This window comes from Anguilla rostrata, chromosome 4 (genome assembly GCF_018555375.3).
Source record: "Anguilla rostrata isolate EN2019 chromosome 4, ASM1855537v3, whole genome shotgun sequence".
Lineage (NCBI taxonomy): Eukaryota > Metazoa > Chordata > Actinopteri > Anguilliformes > Anguillidae > Anguilla > Anguilla rostrata.
In genome coordinates this window covers 64120825-64142539 of record NC_057936.1, presented here as the reverse complement: position 1 = coordinate 64142539, position 21715 = coordinate 64120825, and the positions used below count along the sequence as shown (strand labels likewise).

At 49.2% G+C, this 21715-nt stretch overlaps 1 protein-coding gene across 1 annotated transcript; it reads right to left on the bottom strand.

The window, feature by feature from the left end:
- Positions 1-9876: 9876 nt before the first annotated feature.
- sirt5 (sirtuin 5) lies at positions 9877-19383 on the bottom strand. The gene is given in 10 exon segments (XM_064333866.1): positions 9877-10094; positions 10904-10955; positions 10958-11018; positions 11949-12072; positions 13592-13645; positions 13902-13989; positions 14956-15181; positions 16594-16727; positions 17740-17870; positions 19199-19383. Coding segments are annotated over 9 exon segments (924 nt in total). The 5' UTR covers positions 17852-17870; positions 19199-19383; the 3' UTR covers positions 9877-10021.
- Between the last annotated feature and the right edge of the window lie 2332 nt (positions 19384-21715).

The window sequence follows — 21715 nt, the reverse complement described above, 5'->3', positions numbered from 1 at the left end:
AGTCAGGGCGGGGCCCTGGCAGAGCCCTCGGGCCCTCCCTCCCCCCTCCCCCTCCCCCTCCCCCGCGGTCCACGGCCTCAACCAGCTGCGGACTCGCACCACCGCTGCTCTACCAAACATCAGCGGACCCCGCCTCAGCCCCCATCCCCCTCCACCCCCCACCCGGCGTCCACGTGCCCCAGTGCGGACTTACCCTCCGTCACCCGTCGCCGCACGCAGGCTTGCCAGGTGCGCTCCTCTGTGTCTTCAGCACAATCCCCCCCCTCCCCCCCAGAAGAGGCACTCAGGCCCCTCGGTGGAAATTAAGAGAACACAATAAAGCTGATCATGCAGAGAGAATCTGGCAAAGGAGAGCTTTACACTTAATCTCTTTATGCTCCACTCCAACACCCCCCCCCCCCCCCCCCGCGCTCCAGAGACTGCGGGCCACCGTCCCCCCCCCCGACACACCTTCTCCCCGAAGACACGCTGAAATCGTGATGAAGTCAGCTCAGCTCGCCCACGTTTAAAAAAAAAAAAAAAAAAAGCAGATAAATGACAGATAGAAAAATGGAAAAGTTCACGGCGCATTCGATTCGGGACGCAGCGTCCTCGGGTGCCCGCGCCCGCGCGTGAATGAGTCTCTCCAGGCCACTTGTCTCACCAAGCCGCTGGTCTCTCCAGGCTGCTGGTCTCACCAAGCCGCTGGTCTCTCCAAGCCACTGGTCTCTCCAAGCCGCTGGTCTCTCCAGGCTGCTGGTCTCACCAAGCCGCTGGTCTCTCCAAGCCACTGGTCTCACCATGCGGGGAACAGAGTCAGCTCCTCAGCAGCCTTTGACTCCTTGGGGGGGGGGGGTGAGGCAGTAATTTGCAGTAAACAATTTGGTGTAAACAGAGGCCCACACATATTCTTTATTAAAAAATGTGGGGTTGGGGGGGAGGGGGGTCTAACACAGCTGAGACCAGCGCATTCTGAACGCAAATAAGCCCCTCCCCTCCATTATGCCTGTTTGAGGAAGCATTTGTGTCCCCCCCCACCCCCCACCCTCCACGTCACCGGCTGCAGTCCAGGAACCCTCACAGGATCTGTACGCGTGCGCCCCCCCCCCCCACGCCCCCCATCTCAGAGCTCATCTCTGCCAGCTCCTAAAAATAGGAGAGGTGCAGCCAGCGCCTCCAGCCTCCGTGGGCCGTCCCTGGAGAGAGGACGGGGGCGGAGTCTCAGGACCTGACAGGATTTTTAAAGAGGTTTTTTTTTTCTTTTCCTTCCTTCCTTCCTTCCTTTCTTTCTTTCGTTTCTTTTCCGTCCGAACCCAAACGCAGGGAGCAGTGAGCTGGAGGATGATCCAGGCGACTGCAGCGACAGCTCGCGATCCAGCAGCTCTGTTTCTATAAAGAGCAGACACTCGGGGGGGGGAGTGAAGGGGGGGGGGGGGGGGGGTAAGGAGGTGCGGGGGGGGGCATCACCTCCAGTTTGGACCAAAATGACCACGGTAAGACTGTGTGGGATGAAGAGCTTTCTGGAGCCACGCAGTGTACACAGTGCACGAGTGTGTGTGTGTGTGTGGGTGGGGGGGGGGGGTCGGTGGGGGAGTTGGGGAGGTATGCAACCCAAAACCATTCAGTTATCCCACCACCCCCACCCCCCTCCAACCATCCCTGATGGAACATCTTTTCAGCAGCTTGCCCCCACCCCGCCCCCTGGGGTAGCCAAAGAGGCTTCAGATGGCAACTCTAATTAATAATAAAGAGAAAGTGGCATATCACTTAGATTCTAATTAGCAGGAGTTTAAAGAAGATTATTCAGCACCTGAGCCAGCTATTCGCAAAACCCCCCCCCACCACCCCCACCTCCCCCCCATTCTTCAAACAACCCAACAATGAGCTCTCAGAGGGGCTGCTGGTGTACGCGTGCGGCACAGAGAAACACCGCGCAGTGTCCTTCATCACCTCCCTCCTCTTCCTCCTCCTCTGTCCTGGCGCCCCCGTTTTCCACAGTTTACACATTTACTCCATATGGAGAGAGAGAGAGAGAGAGAGAGAGAGCGAGAGAGAGAGAGAGAGAGAGAGAAAGGCTGGGGACAGAAAAATGAAAAGAGAGATGATGAGAAGTGGGAGAGATAGAGGTGAGAAAGACAAGGATAGAGGTGTGGAAAGATGGAGAGGGACAGAGAGAGAGATGGAGGGAAGGGGAAATGAAGAAAGGATGAGGGCACAAGGGGAAGAGAGACAGATAGAGATATTGGGAGGGGAAATGAAGGGAGAGATAGAGAGATGGGGAGGAGAGATGCAGGGAGAGATAGAGCAATGGAGAGATAGAGAGATGGGGAGGGGAGATAAAGGGAGAGATACAGCGATGGAGAGATAGAGTGATAGGGAGAAGAGATGAAGGGAGAGATGGAGAGATGGGGAGGGGAAATGAAGGGAGAGATAAAGTGATGGAGAGATAGAGCGATAGGGAGAAGAGATGAAGGGAGAGATGAAGAGGGGAGGGAAAGAAGAGAGATAAAGTGGAGAGATAGAGCGATGGAAGAGATGAAGGAGAGATAGAGAGATGGGAGGGAGATGAAGGGAGAGATAGAGCGATGGAGAGATAGAGTGATAGGGAGGGGAGATGAAGGGAGAGATAGAGCAACGGAAAGACAGAGAGATGAAGGGAGAGATACTGCGATGGAAAGATAGAGTGATAGGGAGAGGAGATGAAGGGAGAGATAGAGAGATGGGGAGGGGAGATGAAGGGAGAGATAAAGCGATGGAGAGATAGAGCGATAGGGAGAAGAGATGAAGGGAGAGATAGAGAGATGGGGAGGAGAGATGAAGGGAGAGATAGAGCGATGGAGAGATAGAGTGATAGGGAGGGGAGATGAAGGGAGAGATACAGCGATGGAGAGATAGGGAGGGGAGATGAAGGGAGAGATAGAGAGATGGGGAGGGGAGAAGAAGAAACTGCAGGCACGCGTGGGTATTTGTCGTGGTTGCTCAGGACCCGTTCCCAAGGCAACGCCTCAGCTGTGAACCTGGGTTGTTCTGACCAGTCTGGAAAACAAATGGTTCAGCGCAAGGCTAAAGAGATGGAGTAGGCAGGAGGATCGCCATTAAAAGTCCTGTCCACCGGCGTGTGCCTCCCCCCCACCCCACACGCCCCCCCACTCCTCAGCCTTGGGATGGGCCCATAAATGGGAACAGCAGGGCAGGGCAGGGACCCACAGCACAGGGTATGGGGTGATCGTTCCTTGTGGGACAGCAGCCAAAACTAACTACGGTGTTACCGTATGACGCTAACGTGCACAGAACCGCACTCACTCAGCACCGATGGGACTGCACTACCCAGCATGCCTCCTGGTGAGGAAACTGAAATAACAACATCCCTTCACTCCTGCACTTAAAAAGGTGCTCATTAACTCTTTAAGGTGAGAGATCACAAGCACGTGATCAGAACGTTCCGAACTGAGCATTCCGATGCTGATGTCACAACCACTTCTGGCAAACAAAACCGAAGCAGTTCTAGAACACTGACTTACTATTTTTTTTTTTTTTTTTTTTAAAGCATCCTAAAAATCCTTGTTATGTAAGGTACGTCAGCACTTGCGCTGAGTTTTGGGTTCCCCGCTGGGGCGCTGCTGCTACGCCCTTGAGCAAGGCACTTACGCACTTCTGTGAAAATACCCATGTAAGAGAGAACGTAATCTGTGCAAATAATAAACACAAGGGGGGCGGGGGGGGTGAAGGTCTTACATGAATATTCACTCCAAGTTCACTGGCATGTCCTATGATTTTAAATGCACACTAGTGCTGTTGTGATTTTTAAATCTGCAGGGTCATTAATAAAAATACTAGGCATACAGGAGAGAGGGGATACGACCCTTTGGGCAATGCAGATGTACACTTTCAGCGGGTTGTAAGTTCAAACCACATGCTGGAACTAACTGGCACCCCAGAAATGTCCAACAAATTCCAGCACCATCATTTATTTTTAAATATGTTGCTTGTTCCTTTTTTCCCACTGAATAGTAGTTATGTATTCAGCTGAGCAAGCCAATCATATCTTTGAGAAAATAGCTACTTTCAGGGTTTTTTTATTGTTGTAAAAAACAATCTGAATCTTAGAAGAGGGTCTGTAGTAGTCTCAGGAGACACACACACACACACACACACAAGTATACTCAAACAGGCCTGTAAACACACACGCACAGAGGCATGTACGCACATGAATACTGAACATCATATGATCCCCCCACCACCCCCCCCACACACACACACACACACACACCACCCCACAAAGTAACACTGTATTGCTTGAATGTGGATATCATCTCCATAAATGTCAAAACAAAAATACTCACATTTACATTTACACTCACATTTTACACGAGCGTCCCAGCAGGGAAGAGGGTCTGGTGGGTCCATAATGAAGTCATTATGGCTCATTTCGGTGTGGGACACCTGGTCTGGTCTGCGTCCAATCAGAACCTCAGATGGCAAAGCTGACGCACATCATTCCATCCTGGTGCTGAGCTTATTTTCACTCCGCGATAAAGCTTTTTATTTTTTCCTTCTGACATGGGTGTCTTTCAAGACAACCAACCATCTACAGAGCACGAGCAGGCCTCCAAAGGTTCCAGGAAAATAGCGGCAGAATTATTAACTACTTTAATTGCACGTTATTATACATGTTATTATAGTACAGCTGCCAGGGTGATGCACATTACATTTCTCTGTGATTCTCAAAAGTAACCCATCAATTATGATTCATGAAGTGTACTGTACACCGCATCAGAAACAACATTTACTTTGGGCAACATCACAAAGATTTCTTGCTGTATTTTTCATGCTTTTGAATAAATAAATTTTTTAAAAACACAATAAATTAATACAGGAATACAGGAACTGCTCTGTTGACTTTGAGGTTTTTAAGTAAAAAATAAGAATTTTTTGTTTAAAAAACACAGCATGCCACATCATACCAGAGAATTTTAAAAAATGCAAAGCCCTGCTATACGTGCTCCCCCCCCCCCCCCCCCCCATGAAGTCAGCCAGGTGATTTCACTAGTTTTACTAATTCTACCTTCTGGCTGAAGGACTGTGCTAATGAAAATATTTTGGCAATTCAAACAAAATAAATAGCAGGGAGGACCTTCCCCCCTGTGAACGGCAGAGGCCAGAGTTACGGCAAAAAGGGGCAGAAAGGGGCAAACCCCAAATCTTACGCAGGGGTGAAACTGCGAGCGCACGCCTGGACTGACAAAGGGAGCGTTTCGGGGGCAGCACGTTCCCCGTGTGTCCCGGTGCGCTGGACCAGCAGCGTAGTGAAGAACGCGAGACCGGCTGACGAGGAGAACGAGCCGTCTCCGTCCTTCCAGAACCTTCTCTCTCCGCTCGGTTATAAAAATTAACAGAAATAACGCGCCGTGACCCGACGGGTTTTTCCATTTCCACCGCCGGCACACACGAGCAGTATGTCATTTTCAAAAATACACCAAGGCAAACATCAGGCCACCGGGTGATAATTGTAAGCTAATATTACGGAAATATCTCAAATATTTGAGCACGTTAAAGTTAATCACCTTCACAGTAAACCAGCTAAACTGCTCTTACTATGCCGCAGTTATCATGCGACACAAAGATCGTTTCCAAAGTTCGGTAACCGAGCGCCAACCGTATACCGCAACCTCACAAGGTGAACCTTTAGGATGGGTGAAAATACGACGTTGCGTCAATAGGACACCTTGTCTGAAATCTGACACAGTACACAGAAACGGATTCACTCGACACAACTTCAGCAGAGCCTTTAGCAGGCCTGGCTCCCGAGCTTTTAGCACCAGCGTATCAGAGCATTAATATCCCTCCGCTAAACGTTAGCGCTCTGCTAAACATTAGCGCTCTGCTAAGCGTTAGCGCTCTGCAAAGCGTTAGCGCTCTGCAAAACGTTAGCGCTCTGCTAAGCGTTAGCGCTCTGCTAAACGTTAGCGCTCTGCTAAGCGTTAGCGCTCTGCTAAGCGTTAGCGCCCTGCAAAGCGTTAGCACTCTGCAAAGCGTTAGCACTCTGCAAAGCGTTAGCGTTCTGCTAAGCGTTAGCACTCTGCTAAGCGTTAGCGCCCTGCAAAGCGTTAGCACTCTGCAAAGCGTTAGCGCTCTGCAAAGCGTTAGCACTCTGCAAAACGTTAGCATTCTGCAAAGTGTTAGCACTCTGCTAAGCGTTAGCGCCCTGCAAAGTGTTAGCACTCTGCTAAGCGTTAGCGCCCTGCAAAGCGTTAGCACTCTGCAAAGCGTTAGAGCTCTGCAAAGCGTTAGCACTCTGCTAAGCGTTAGCACTCTGCTAAGCGTTAGCGCTCTGCAAAGCGTTAGCACTCTGCTAAGGGTTAGCGCCCTGCAAAGCGTTAGCACTCTGCAAAGCGTTAGCGCTCTGCTACGCGTTAGCAGGCAGTACTGTACAACACAGGGACTTTTTTTTTATTTTGGGAGCGAACGAGTAATCTGAAAACGTGGTTTCAAACAAACTCTCTCATCCTAATGAGGTACTACGGTGCCGATGCCTCCGCAGGGGGTGCCCCCGCAGACCCGAAAGCCGCGCGTTTCGAGAAGGCAGGTACGCACAGGTGCAGGTGAGGAAAGCTTCGCTCCTTTGAACACAAAGAGGGCCTGCTTTAAAATGCACGCGTTCCGTAACCGATACAAACGTCCGTAGGAGCCTTCCTGCGACTCACGTTTGTGTGAGCAAACCTTCAGGAATGACAGGAAGTGAGGAACGCGGGGGGCAACTGAAAGGCGGGATTCTGCCCTCCTCCCGCACTGCAGTTGAAAAAAAAAGTTTTAACCTGGTATTACTACAGCATTAATGGCTACAGCCAGTGTTGTTCTTTCTGCAGTTGTTTTGCCCTTCGACACAAGATAACGACCAATTAAACTCCGGTACAATACCGACAAGTAATACGCGCGGTGCGGTGCGCTGCTTTGAGGATGGCGCATCGGCGTGCTTACGCGCAACTGTTTATATCTCAGGGAAAGGAAACTGGTTTTAGGGGTTTAAGGGTTTTTTTTTTTCTTTCCTTCTTTTGCGCAGACTGCCAGAAAAGCAATTTTCCCTCCATTACCGCGTTTTAACGAATGGAAACGGAATGCGACGAAAATTATATTAAAACTGAAGAACAACGGGTGAGAAAGCCATTGGATGAGCTTCTTTTTTTTGTTTTTTTTTAAAGAGGTGCGTGTGGCAGAGCAGGTACCGCTACACGAGTTTTCCGCCCCACAGACCCCCCCCTCCGGTCTGCGGCCGTTAGAGATTTACGACGTCGATAAAATTCAGAGCAGGACTAAATCTCACTTCGGAAGACGAAGGGGAGGGACCCTGCGACTGCAGCACGCGTCAAACCCGATTTTCTTTTTCGCTGCATGCTTTATAGCACGCCTGACAGGATGCCAGAAACTACCTCCCCCCCCCTCGCCCCTCCACCCCCCAACTGCTTTGGTTAGTGGGACACCTGTAGCCTGCTTTGGTTAGTGGGACACCTGTAGCCTGCTTTGGTTAGTGGGACACCTGTAGCCTGCTTTGGTTGTGGGAGCACCTGTAGCCTGCTTTGGTTAGCTTTGGTTAGTGGAGCACCTGTAGCCTGCTTTGGTTAGTGGGACACCTGTAGCCTGCTTTGGTTAGTGGGACACCTGTAGCCTGCTTTGGTTAGTGGGGCACCTGTAGCCTGCTTTGGTTAATGGAGCACCTGTAGCCTGCTTTGGTTAATGGAGCACCTGTAGCCTGCTTTGGTTAGTGGAGCACCTGTAGCCTGCTTTGGTTAGTGGGACACCTGTAGCCTGCTTTGGTTAATGGAGCACCTGTAGCCTGCTTTGGTTAGTGGGACACCTGTAGCCTGCTTTGGTAAATGGAGCACATGTAGCCTGCTTTGGTTAGTGGGACACCTGTTAGTGGGACACCTGTAGTCTGCTTTGGTTAATGGAGCACCTGTAGCCTGCTTTGGTTAATGGAGCACCTGTAGCCTGCTTTGGTATTAGGGCACCTGCATCACTGCTGGACACAACCTTAAAGTCCAGGCCTTATACAGTCGGTTGTATAACCTGTACAACTATCAGACCTATCAGGCTTATTTGTGTTTCACAAAGTGCTCATTAGGAAATGACAGGATTGACAAAAAAAGATTTATTTATTTTAATTTTTTTTTTAAAGATGGTAAGCACCATGTCAGGTGACGGCGTTTATAAAATGGTGCCCAAAGAGGCGCGGCGCTGCGGTACTCCGTGTTCCTGAGGCCGGGGCGGCTGTCATGGCAGCCCGCGCGTCTCGGCGCGTTCCTGCATTTCACGTCTGAGCGCGCTTCACGCAAATAGCAACACCGAAGCTCTTCCGCGAAAGAAAACACACACACACACACACACACACACACACACACACACACACAGAGCTCTCAGCAGGTCTGCTTCGGCGTTTTTTTTTTTTCTTTCTTTCTTTCTTCTCTGCCGCGCAAGACGCTGAAAAGCGTCTGGTAAAACCGCGGGACGTTCCGGAAGACGAGCGCTAAGAGCCGCGCGTTTTCTCCGGTTAATTGACAGACGCAGGTTCCCGTCTATCTCTCCGCCGCAGTGACGGCTATATTTAGCAGTGAGAAATCCAAAGCTGGGAGAAGGTGCGGGGGAGGGGACGGGGGGGGGAAGGAGGAGGAGGAGGGGGGGGGGGGGGGGTTGGGAAGCACTGCTGTAACTGTTCCAGCTCACACACCGGAGAGAGCAGTGTGCGCTTGTGCGATAAAATAAAAGCACATCCCCAGCCCCCTCCTCCCCACCCGAAACAGGAGAAAAGGGGGCACAAGGTTCGGGAAACATGGACACGGCGCAGAGCACGGCGTTTCGTGGACCCCGGTCCGCTCTGTCCCGTGGAGCGTCCAGCGCCAAACGGCAGAACGTGGGACAGGCTAAAGAAAGGCGGTTGAACACTGGCCTCTGCCGTCTGCGCGCTTCACCAGCAGCGCTGCTGTAAACACCGCCAGCTGGCTGGCCACACGGGTGCCTGCAGAGCCTCTTCCTCAGCCTCCTCCTCTTCCTCCTTCGGCCCGGGAAATTCCACCCCCCCGCAAAACGGCAAAACGCAGGAAAACGGACAAGGGGACAGGAAATGACATCGCACACAAAGGGAAGTTGGAGAAATTGCCTTTTTTATCGTCAAGTAAATAACAGTTGCATAGGATTACAACCCAAAAAAAAACAAAAAAAAACCAAAAGCATCTGAGCAGCATGGATGTGGAGACAGAGAGGTGAAGACGCCGCGATTCGGTGAAATGCTTTGCACAAGTGCTGGGGGGGGTGGGGGATTGGGGTCCTGTTCCTCCAGACGTGGACACCCCCACTTGTGGAGGCAAAGCATTCTCCGCAGCGACAACGCTCACAAGCGATCGGTCATCCGGTTACCGTGGTGACGACACCCGCCCCAGAGCACCCAAGACTTCCCCGCGTTATAAACCCACTCAATCGGTAAAACTAGTGTTCTCGAATGCACTTGCAACCTTTACAATCCTTCATTCCAAGAAGATTTCGTGCCAATTGCCCCTAAACGATGTGCCGGTCAATGTCCTGAATGGGGGGGGGGTAAAAAAACTTCTAAATGAAATTACTTCATTTCTGACTACAGTGCAGACAAACATAAAATCATCCCTAATATTTAAATGTGTTTATCCCCATTGCAACTACACACCCCCACCCCCCCACCTCTCCAAAACGGCCCCCAGCACCCCCTTGGTTTCCTGCTGCGCAGTCACACCTATTAGTGAAGTGTCAGAGCAAGTCACACACAAAACGCTTCCATTCACAAACCCAGGGATGTACGGGGGAGGGCTGCAGTAGCATCTGTAACAAAATCCCCACCCCCCCCCCCCCCCCTTCCCCATCCAAACTCCCAGAAGAATTACACAGTAAAAACACAGAGGTGACACAGGGCTTCAAATCCATTTTTGGAAGTGGACCAGAGGGCTCTCCAGCTAGCCTGTGGCAGTTGGGATGTACCAAGTGCTCTCCGTTTGGGGGGGGGGGGAGAAGGCGGCTTCCTTCAGATGGTCTCCGTCTCGTGGCGTGCCAGGGCGGGGGGCAGGGTGGTGCCGCAGGGGCCCTGGAAATGGAACCTGTGACCCGAAACCCACGTGGGGGGTGGGGGGGGTGGGGGGGGGGAGAGAGAGAGAGACAGCAGTCAGTCCCTCTGTCCAACCGAGCGGGGTGACAGACAGACATCGTACACTGAGGTTTGAGCCCCAACGTTCCAGCCACAGAAAGAAAACAACGCGCCCCCCCCTCGCCCCCCCCACCCCAATCAATGCTAACTGAATGCAATGCAATGTAAGGTAATGCACTGTAATGGAATAAAATGTAATGAAATGCTAACAGGCTAACACGGCCCAGTCACTGGATTAGGGCACAGATTGAATGGGAACCATCAACCAACCACAGCATTGCAGGGAAGAGAGAGAGAGAGAGAGAGTGGGGGGGGCTCACACTCATACCGGATGTCTCCTGTTTTGGCTGCCCCCACCGGCCAGCTCTGGTGTCAGCGGGCCGTCCAGAAGTGGGGGGTGGGGGGGTCAGTGTGTGGGGGGCTGGACAGCGTGCACCTGCCCAGGACTCCTAGAAATTTCCCCACACAGCCCTGACCTCAGCCTCCCTACCCACAGATCCCTCTGCTTTCTTTAACTGTCCTTAACACACCCTAACCCTAACCCTGACCCTCACTCACTCTCTCTCTCTCACTCACTCTCTCTCCCCCTACCCCTCCCTCATTGCTCCGCCCCCCCCCTCCCCCTCCCCCTCCCCTCCTCCTCCTCATCCCTCATCGCTTGGTCCTCTGCCTCCACCCCCTCCCCATCCCCCTCCCCATCCCTCATCACTCGGTCCCCCGACCCCTCCCCCCCCCTCCCACATCGCTCAGCCCCTGACCCACCTGAAGCGCATGGTGGCGGGGGTGTCCTCCATGTTGAACTCTGCCACGGGACCCCTCTGGCAGCGACCTGGGGGGCAAATATGGCCGCCGGGTACACGATGGAGGAGGTGCCAACCTGCCAATCACAGGACAGGGCGTGCTGTCAGGGCGTGGCCAGAGTCAGCGCCGGTGCCAGCGTGGCACAGCTCAACAGCGCCAGGCCAGCCGCCGCCACCTCAGCACGAGCCAACCGGGCTGAAGGCAAAGCACTTTCAGTCTGTACAGAAGCTTCCAGAAGGGATTCTGCCCTGTCGGCCATGCCGACGTGACACCAAATACCGCCAAGGCACTCCAGGTCAAACCGCTAAATTTTGCGCGCTGAATAAATCGCCCGATTTCATACAAAATGAAGTCTAAGGAGCAGGAGGAGGAGGCGCCAGCATTAAAAAAAAAAATAAAAAAAAGGAATTACCATTTTAATTGAACCAACCCTTCTGGAGTGAAAAGTTAATGAGATCTGCCACATTATAATCGCGGGAGCCAGCGCGTATGAGCGATGCGTTTCCTGGAGCGTCGGGGTCGATTTTGACGTCGTCGATATCATAGCGCCCAAAAGGCTAATTCGGTTTCGCCGTGACGAGGTCGCTACCATCCTCTCGCGCGGCCCCCCTTTCCCGTTAAAAGACGCGGCCGAGCATTGCCGCCGCCACCGCCGGAGGCCGCAGAGGAATTTCACACTGGCGCTGCCCAGGGCCGGAGCGCTCTCTAAAAGACACGCTGGTACGAAGCCAGGCGCACAGGATACGGCTAACGGGCTAACGTGCTAGCGCGCGCGCGATGCTACTGGGTCGCGTAAGGACGGCTCGTAAGGAGCCAGGCGCGCAGGATACGGCTAACAGGCTAACGTGCTAACGCACGCGGCGCGATGCTACCGGGTCGCGTAAGGACAGCCAGTTCCTCCTCGGTTCCTCCTCAGTTCCCGGCTGCCGGGAAAACAACCGGTGACATTTTGTCTGACCCCGTTTTGGGAGGGTGACGGGGGGGGGGAGGGGGGCGCTCAACTCACCACCAAGCAGAGGTCACAGGTCTCCAGCTCCCTCTCCACCTGCGTCAGGATGTCCGCGTCCAGGGTCTCCCCGAACCAAACCACGTTGGGCCTGAGCAGTCCGTTACAGCCACTCTCCTCACACCTGAGAACGGTATCCACACATGCAACTTTGTACATACACACACAAATATACATACATATAGGTGTACATATATGTATGTACATACATAAATATATATAAATAATCCCATGAAAAAATATTTTCCCCCTTCCTGATATCCTCTATTACTGCACAGTTGTTGTCACAATGTGATATCAGTCTTTCACATCGCTGTGGAGGAATTTTAGCCCACTCTTCTTTGCAGAACTGCTTTCATTCAGATAAATTGGTCGGTTTTTGAGCATGAACTGCTCGTTTCAGGTACTGCCACAGCACCTCCAATGCATCCAAGTATACATATACACACACATACATGTGCGCAAACTATACACATGTACACACACAACTATACATATTCATGAATACATATACATATGTAATGTACATACGTGCATATACGGAATGCACACACAAGCACACATACACAAATGCACACATAACTTATATACATATAAGCTCACAGACAGTACACACAGCATTTAAAGTGCTGACAACATGTTCCTCAGTTTATAATGTCTGTGATACACCGTCATCTGTTCAGGTCTTTTCAAACTGTACACTAAATTACACGACGGAACGCACACAAACGTTCTACACCAACACATTTTCCCTTATATCTGCCGAGAAAACAGTCCTTCTCTCATCTCTTAATTCGGCCAGGAAATCGAGTCAGAAGATGATCAGCGACATGATAATGATCTGTTACACAGAACGGAAATGGAATCTTAGGGTGCTTGACGCCTGATTGAAAATCGCAAAAAATAAAAAGCCTATAAAAAAAATATATATATAGCAGTCAACCTGTTCTTTTGACTGGCACAGTCATTAACAGTGCAGGAGATGTTAACAAACCCAGGCAAGACGAGGGGAAATTCGTTTTACCTCAACCCCCCTGGGCTGAATATTACGCGTGGGAGTAAAGCAATGGTGCTCAGTGAGGATGTGTTTTCTCATGTTCCTCCACTGCCCCCTTGTGGTAGGAGCATGTAACAGCAACATATATGTCTGCGCCTATCTTCAAGAACAATGTCTCCTATCAAGAAAATCCACAAACTTGCGATGAACATAAAGAACCACATTAATGCATATACATTTTTAGGATAATTAGGTGTAGAGCGTGCCTGTGTAAGTACTGACAAAACGTTGCATAAATGGGATTCACCGATTCATCTCCATGCAACAGAGCGACTCAGAGTGACTGACTGTGGACAAGGTCAACCCGCCATATCGGTTACTTACTCATCTCTACTATCAAAATCTCACCAGATTTTTATCTTCTCCAAAACATTCATCAGTAGTGGAAGCTCTCTGCTAATGCACCTAATGCACATACAATTTTGGACAATTTAAAGGTTTTTGGTTAAAATGAATCGTGTGCTGAACATGCTCATTGCATTACTCCAGAGGGGATCATCTGGGTCTGAAGGCGGGAGTTAAAGAGAGCGTTCTCTGGGCTCCCTTAGCCCGGAGGTGAAGCCGTCGTTAAAAAAAGGCCACAAACCTCGGCAGGTCCTCCACGGGGATCTGGGCATCAATGGTGTCTGGGTCCGGGGCTCTGGGGAGACAAGGGTTCGAGAATCAAGACATGCAACGGTCTCCCTACAACCCTACGACCTATGACCCTACGAGCATTCTGATTAAGAGAGTGTCACTGAAAACAAAAGACGACACAAGCATTCACAAGGTTTCCTTTAAAGCAGTAATAGATATTTTGAATAGAGATGAGGCTGGGTCTTCATTAGCTTTACATCAACAGCAAGAGGGAAATGATGATGATGATGATGATGATGATGATGATGATGATGCCTTACCCTTTGCCTTCCAAAGCAGGACATATCGGACTGTTGTGATTGGCGGCTACGTTCCCACAGCTGGTACAGCGGGTCTTGAAGAGACTTCCTGAAGACACAGGTACACACAAGAGTGGATTATCAGCAATGCTGGTCTTACACAGGTAGCAGCAGGCTGGGCAGTATCCTGGCTTCCCTTTCTGACCGGTGGTAGCCAGTGGCTCTGCGATAAGCAGACCACCCCTCATATGAGTGACTGCCCTGTTGGCGCCGAAATGCCCCCCCCGCTGTTTCACACACACAGACTCAGGATGGCGGGATTTTCCCCCGGTCAGCTGACGCGCCTCCTGTCGCCTTCCACGGGCGTGTGCGCTCGGGGTCTGTTGCCATGGTTACCGCATTCCTCCACACCGGCGGAGCGACGGAATTTGCAGGAGCTCCTTCGCGGAAAAGGAAACGGCTCTTTATTCAGCTTTATTCCTGAGGTGTTCCCGCTAAAACCAGGTTTACCTTTTCCATGAGCTTCCTTGATGACATTAAGATTTGCAGTGTCAACAGGATCTTTTTCTTGGTGCCAGCTAACCAGGGTTACACTAGCAACAGTGCCACATTTGCAAAAGGGGACATAAATATTGAGGCAGGTTACATTCCGAATACATTCCCCCCCATACAGAGGCACTTGCTGTCCTTCTCCAGCGACCCACGGCCAGTTTGACCGTTAGAACCGCCAACAGACCGATACGGCTAAACGTGCCGGAGAGCGACCCCGAGCCAGCGAGGAAAGAAAGATGGCCGCACTGGGACACCGGCGAACCGCCTTCCACGGCATTACAGGACGCGGACGAAGGAAGCGAGCGGGAAGCCCGGCTAGCGGGTCGGCCCGGCGGTGTGTCGAGCATCGCCGCCCCGCGAGGCGCGTAACTGCAGCCTGAAACCAGAGGCCGCAGAGGAATTTCACACTGGCGCTGCCCAGGGCAGGGGCGCTCTCTAAAAGACACGCTGGTACCAGAGCCGGGCGCACAGGATACGGCTAACGTGCTAACGCCCGGCTAGCGGGTCGGCGGCCGGCGCTCACCGTGGATCTCCATGATGTGCCGGGACCCGGCGCGGCGGTGCAGCTCGTCGATGTTCTGCGTGATCACGGTCACCGCCCGGCCCTGCCGGCTCAGCCGCGCCTCGCACTCGGCGATGGCCAGGTGCGCCGCGTTCGGGCTCTTGGTCAGCATCACCTCGCGCCGGTAGTGGTAGAACTCCCACACGCGCGACGGGTTCCGCGAGAAGGCCACGGGCGTGGCTAGGTCCTGGGGGGGGGGGCAGGGGGGGTCAGAGGAACCAGGAAACAATGAACGGAAATGAAGAGACAAACCCCTTACCGGGGCTCACCTACACAGTACCTGACACAAGTCAAAAACAAAAAAAACACCTGAAAATCCCACCCTCACACTGGACAAAGGTCATCAGGGAAATGTGCGCCAAGGAAAACAGAATGCAGCGGTCAGTAATTTCACAATGCATGAACTGACCTGCATATCCTCTGGCCAACTACATTTTAAAAAACAAAAACAAAAAAAAAAACATTTGACTAAACCTTTCAAGAAATCCAAGCACTTTAACAATCACAAATCTCCTACATTCAAATGAGAGCACTTTCAAGGGATCCTTACATACAGAAAAAAACCCTCAGATACAGCCTCACTGCTGAGTCCTTTCCGCATTGACTCAATCTTCAAACAGAGATGGAAAACTGTTGTGCCAACATCTGTTCACCTCATCGATGACACAGCACACCATAATTTCAATGTTTCACTTCATTTTCGGATTCCCTCAAAACAATTCTTCACTTCTAATTTGCAGTAATAGCAATGTAATTTAGAAATTTCTAAATGCAATTTTCTGTAACTTTATTTCTTAATGCAATTCAGGGTAAATTGTTTAATTTCTTGCACGCAGACTGCTTCACCTTAAGTTGCCCCAGGGGGAAGCTAAAGCTGTTCTGTTCCGTTTTGCTCTCCCCTTGTTTTCCTGCCGTGGTCACATGATGTGAAAGGTCACTCCGGACGAGGGTGATAACCTTGGAAACGGCGGCCGTGTTCCCGCAAGGCGGTCCCTACGCTACCGCTGCTCCTGACTGACGTTAGCATCGGTTATCTTGTTTACTGATAGCGGCCGCCGTTGCACAAGGGTTCTCTCCTCCTTTCAGTTTTCTCCAGCATGCTGTTTGCGGATTCATGTGGATTCCACATGACAAGACCACCCTGAAGCCGGGTTGCGTCAAACGAAATAAAACAAATAAAAACATGTTGTTACCAAGCTGCCAAAAAAGTAAAAAGTAAAAAGTAAAAAAAAAAAAAAACACTTTTTAGGCAGCATTGGCAGAACACAAGCAAAAAAAATGTTCTCTCCCTCCAGTGGAGCTGCTCAGTGGCCAACAATAGAGGGTTGTGGTTGTACTGGGCAGCTCCCGGGTGTGAATGTGTATCAGTGTGAAGCAGGGCGTTTGCTGCAAAAAAGCATCTGTGCTCAGCGAACCTACCCTGGGTAAATAAAGATTAAATAAATAAATAAATGAATGGATGAATGAATGCTTATCGAGTTTGATAAACCATGGCCTCAGGCTCCACAGCCAGCAGAGCTGCGCCCCCTGTGCGTGTTAAACTGCGCGAGGGGGGTGTGAACCGCGCCCGTACCCAGGTGCCGGGGGTTTTTTTTTTACCTGCGCCTGCCACGTCCTCCAGTACCCGCCTGCACCCCGGAACGTGGGCACCCCGCTCTCCGCGCTCACCCCCGCCCCCGTCAGGATCACCACGTGCTTGGCTTCGGAAAAGACCTTCCGAAATTCCGCCAGGTCTGCAGGTTGAGAGAGAGAGACGAGGGGGGGGGGGGGGGGGAGGGAGGGGGGGGAGACAGAGAGAGAGGGGGAGAGAGAAAGGGGGGGAGAGAGAGAGACAAAGAGAGAGAGGAGAGAGACAGAGAGAGAGAGACAGGGAGACAAAGAGAGAGAGAGAGAGAGAGGGGGGACAGAGAGAGACGGAGGAGAGAGAGAGACAGAGAGACAAAGAGAGAGAGAGACAGAGAGAGACAAACAGAGAGAGAGAGAGAGAGGTGAGTGAAAGAGAGCGAGAGAGAATCTGGATGAATTCATAGCACGACTGTAACCCATGAGTGAAATTTTTAGAGCAATCCTGTCTTCAATTCATGGCACACAGGACAACAATTCAACCACAGTACAATGGGAACAAATTAAGCCAAAGCTAGAACTGCCTGAATACAAAACCATCCCCTGCATGTACGTGGTTGAAATGTGGGAAATCGTCAGAACAGCCAGAAGCACATTACATTACATTACAGGCATTTAGCAGATGCTCTTATCCAGAGCGTACAAGTGCACGTTAACTCTCAAGCAGTTGCTCTAAACCCACTTATCATGGATACACTCCAGGAATTTTTTTTTAAATATTTGTTTTTAACCTGTTGTGATATCACAAACACAATTATCCTTGATTATATTTTCGGCCATTTTTGTATGGCAGGACTGTAAGACACCATACTGGAACTGAAAAATCCATAGATTGCCTTCCACAAAGCAGAACTTAATCTCTTCCCAAACCCTTACCCTCCTCTGTAAATGCACAGGGTTTTCCATACACATATATTTTTTTATCAGAATACTGTACATGTCAGACATCTCCCTGAAACATTTTAATTGCTATTGTTTACAACAACAATAACAAAAAACTATGTCAAAGATCTATTCAAATATAATGATCAGTGTACTGGTATCAGGCATCACCACTCTGTACAGAAATCTCTGTACTGAAAAGGTAAGTGTTTAAAAAAAAAAAAAATGTATTACCCTTACCTGAGCTAGGTCGTGCCATCTCAACTAACAGCTTCTTTCTGCTCGAGACGCTACTTATTCCGCCACGCAGTTGAGGTACCAGCCCCCTTGACACCAGCTGTCGAAGGATCATTGATTAAGATTTCACAGCCCTTAAAAGGAGGGGAAAAAAAATCAATAAACGCATTCTCAAAATGCTCACCACGCACGTGCTTCTATCCAAGCTTCGCCAATACACGTCAAACAAACAAAGACTAAAGAAAATCACTTCCTTGTCTGATTACTTCCTTGTCTGTATCTAATGTTAAATACCTAACGGCACTACAATGCGAAATAACTTACGTATTTGACACAATATATAAGGAAGTCATTTCCAGTATAAAAAATAAATGTTCCTAAACACCTTGCCAAATGGAGTTTAATAAGTAGAGATAACAAGTAAATTATGCCTACTCTGTCAACGGCACATTACGAGTAAAGAACATTTGGTTTCACGGCATTAAAATGGGCACTATTTTAAATACCTTAAAAATGTATTTGTTGTATTTGTACGTTTTGTGTAGCAAACTCTTGGATAATGCATATGTTCATCATAAATAGTTCCCCTGCCGTTTAACAAAACGCATACATTTATAGACCAGCTATTTACACAGCCTAACTGGTAGATAGTGTTCGACAGGTGTTTTAGAAGCGCTGAACCTAGAAATTACGTCATCATATTAGCAAGTTGTCTTTGATAGGCAGCACGTTTCTCGGTAGAGGTGCGAACCTTAAAACTAAAGCTTTTCTGTGTATCCTGAATTTAAGAATTAATTAGCATTGGTCGGCTAATTCAGCTACTATTTGAACCAGAGTGGCTAACAGTACACACTTAAAGTGCAAAGTTAATTAGCAGCTCATAACGCTAGCTAATCTAGCTAGGCAGCCAAGTTAACGTAAATAAGTATCACATTCAAAGGGTTGACCAAACTTAGCTAGGCTAAGCCAAGTTTGACTAGGTCTAGTCCAGACTTGCAGCTGGCTAGCCTGTGGCTAGTTACAGCAACAGTACCTATTTGACTGCTAGCTTCTCCTTTCCTAAGCACACAATTTACGTGCACAACCCTGCGGACGCGATGGCTAGTTTGCTACATTGCAAGCTATCATAGCTCTGTGCTAAGATACCCACAAACATTCAGCAAAAGAGCGAGGCTGGCTAACAGTTAACCAGACAATTGAGCAAACCGAATAACCAGTCTAGTAGCATTAGCAAGCTGTCTGTATTTTACAATACCATTGCAAGACAGCTAACATTAGCTAACTGATGTTAAACACATATCTAGAAACATTTCCGTTAATTCATTTATCTTTCGTTACTTTGCTAGCTAAACATCCGAAGGACCCACGTGTGTTCCCATACGTTAAATAATGGCCAACTCGAATGTCATATTTTTTATTTGAATATTTGCTGCTAGCTAGCAGGACGTCCAATGTGGCTTACCCTCCTCCAACTGTAATGACATTATCGGGGCTCTTCAAGTGCGGTCAAAAAGCGATGCAGTGTGGGCGTTGTTTTTTTAGCTCCACATACTCAACGCTGATGGTCGTGATTTGTTAATATTTCGCATCAAGAGTGCTTTTTCACTCGCCAGAGGCAGCGCAGTGAAAAGCAATAACACCGTCAGGTTGCAGGATGAGGAGATATTGCGTTATAGAAAAGTGCACGTTAAGTATACAGAGCCCTCTCGTGGACTAAATTAAAAATACCCACACAATCACAACATAAAAATGTGCTGGCTCTTGGCCGTAAATTCCGAAATAAATAGCGATTCAATTATTGATATCGCTTCTCGGGTTTATATTTTATCACAACAGTGGTCATAAAATGTAAGGCCACCATTTTATAATGACCTCATCAAACGGTTTTGTAGGGGTTAGGACGGGGTATGCCCTTTTTTCCATTAAGTTCAGTCATTTAATTGATGATGCATTTTATGGTGTAGCCTACACATGCTGTACATATGCCTCTTGATTAGGCTAAAATTTGAGAAAATATTAAAGACCATTCATTCCCCTCCTAAATGAGTTGCAACCGATGTTCTCATTAAAGTGAGAAATTGAATAAAAGGCTTTGAGAGAGGACAGAAGAACCCCGACTAGTTCATGGGCTCTTTGTCAGGAAAAAATGGTTCAGCCTGGCAGCTTTCACAATTTTAACACCTACCATAGAGGGTTTCATAAAGAATTACATTACAGGCATTTGGCAGACGTTCTTATCCAGAGCAACTTACACAACTCTTACATAGCATTTACATTGCATTCATTTATACAGCTGGATGTATACTGAAGCAATGCAGGTTAAGTACCTTGCTCAAGGGTACAACAGCAGTGACCTACCCGGGAATAGAATCCAGGACCTTTAGGTTACAAGACCAGCACCTTACCCATTATACTACGCTGCCAACCGTACTAAAAAGGTTCTCCTATGGAGACAAGTCAGAGAAGCTTTTCAGAGCCCTTTATTTCTAGGCCCATATAAGCCTAGCAGTTTAGAGCAATCTTACAGTATGTGTGTGAGCACATTTCTGTATGTAGGTCCACGCGGTGTTCTGGTTCTGGTTCTGGTGAGGATAATCTCTCCTCTGCCCGCGCTTCACTGGAGGGCCACGCTCGAAAGCACACCCACTATGTGCGCTGTGCAGCTCAGCCCTTAGCTGGCAAGTCTGGTGCAGGAAACGTTTAAAAGTGAAAGTACGTGGAGTGTTTCTGACCGAAGGAATTTCTAATTACCCATTAGAAAATAAAAAATAAAAATGTTTTTATTTTCATACTGCTGTTGTGTGAGAGCTGATCTTTCATGTATGCATTCTGACTATATTCGGTAGTTATTAAAGTAGGTTCAGAGGGTTCTTGCAGTCATAACACCTTGTGCCTGTTCTCGTGGCTAAATGTGTAAACTAAGCCGGTCTGTGCTTGGTTAGTATGTGGTTGGCAGACCACCACCTGGGAAATCTCAGCTGTTGACTGAATAAGTGTTTGTGTGCCAGCAGGGGGCACTGTTTCCTCGATCTCCACAGAATCCAATGTCTCTGCACAGCACAGTGCTGGGGTTTTGCAACCACTGTGCTGGCCTTTGAAAAAATAAATTCAGCTGAATTCTGCACTCTCTCTGGTCATTAAAGATCCCATGGCACTCTTTGAAAGAGTACAAGTGTTAACCCTGATGTCCTGGCCAAAAAGACCACAAAAAAAAAGAAATAAATGAACTCTCTCTCTCTCCATCTGGACACCTAATCACCCCTACATCTGATTTGCTACACAATCCCTTGCATTGCCACCTTCTTTGATTGCCCAGATCGTCACTGCAAGAAGAGAACCGACTTCTATATCAAATTGTATTTTTAAAGGTCAAATTTGTAAAGAGCTTATCATTTCTCCAGATTCAATGCGAGGTGATACTGTGCAGAACTACACGATGTGTGAACTTCAAGGCCTTGCTCATGCACGCGTGCATTTGTTTACAGTCAGCAGTCAGCCTAATTGTAGTCATTATGCGTCAGCTGGGGATTTAATTAGACGGCTGAAACCAAGTAGCGCTCAAGATAATAGCAACAAAATATATTCTCCTGGCCTGTCCCAACTTTCACGTGTTTGCCAGCGAAGTTATATATCTCACCGCAAGGCTTGTTGCAAATACTGTGAAGGAATTGTATTATATGCTAATTAAAGTCAATACTGAATTTACAATGCTCTTGTTGCCACGGGAGTGAAGTTATTGTCACTTAGTTTAATTAAAAACGGATCAGCAGAAACGGATAAGCACGACCCAGAGAGTTCTCCGGCACCCAAAGTCTTGTCTACAAATTGCTTCTACATATTCTGCGAGAGATGCTCTGTCAGATAGTCAAAAGCCGGCATTAATAAAAATGCAAATATGAACCGCATTTGCATTGATCTTGATCTCAGAGTTAAAATTTGGTTTTATTTGCTGCTGCTGTTGCTTTGTTTTTTTTTGCCA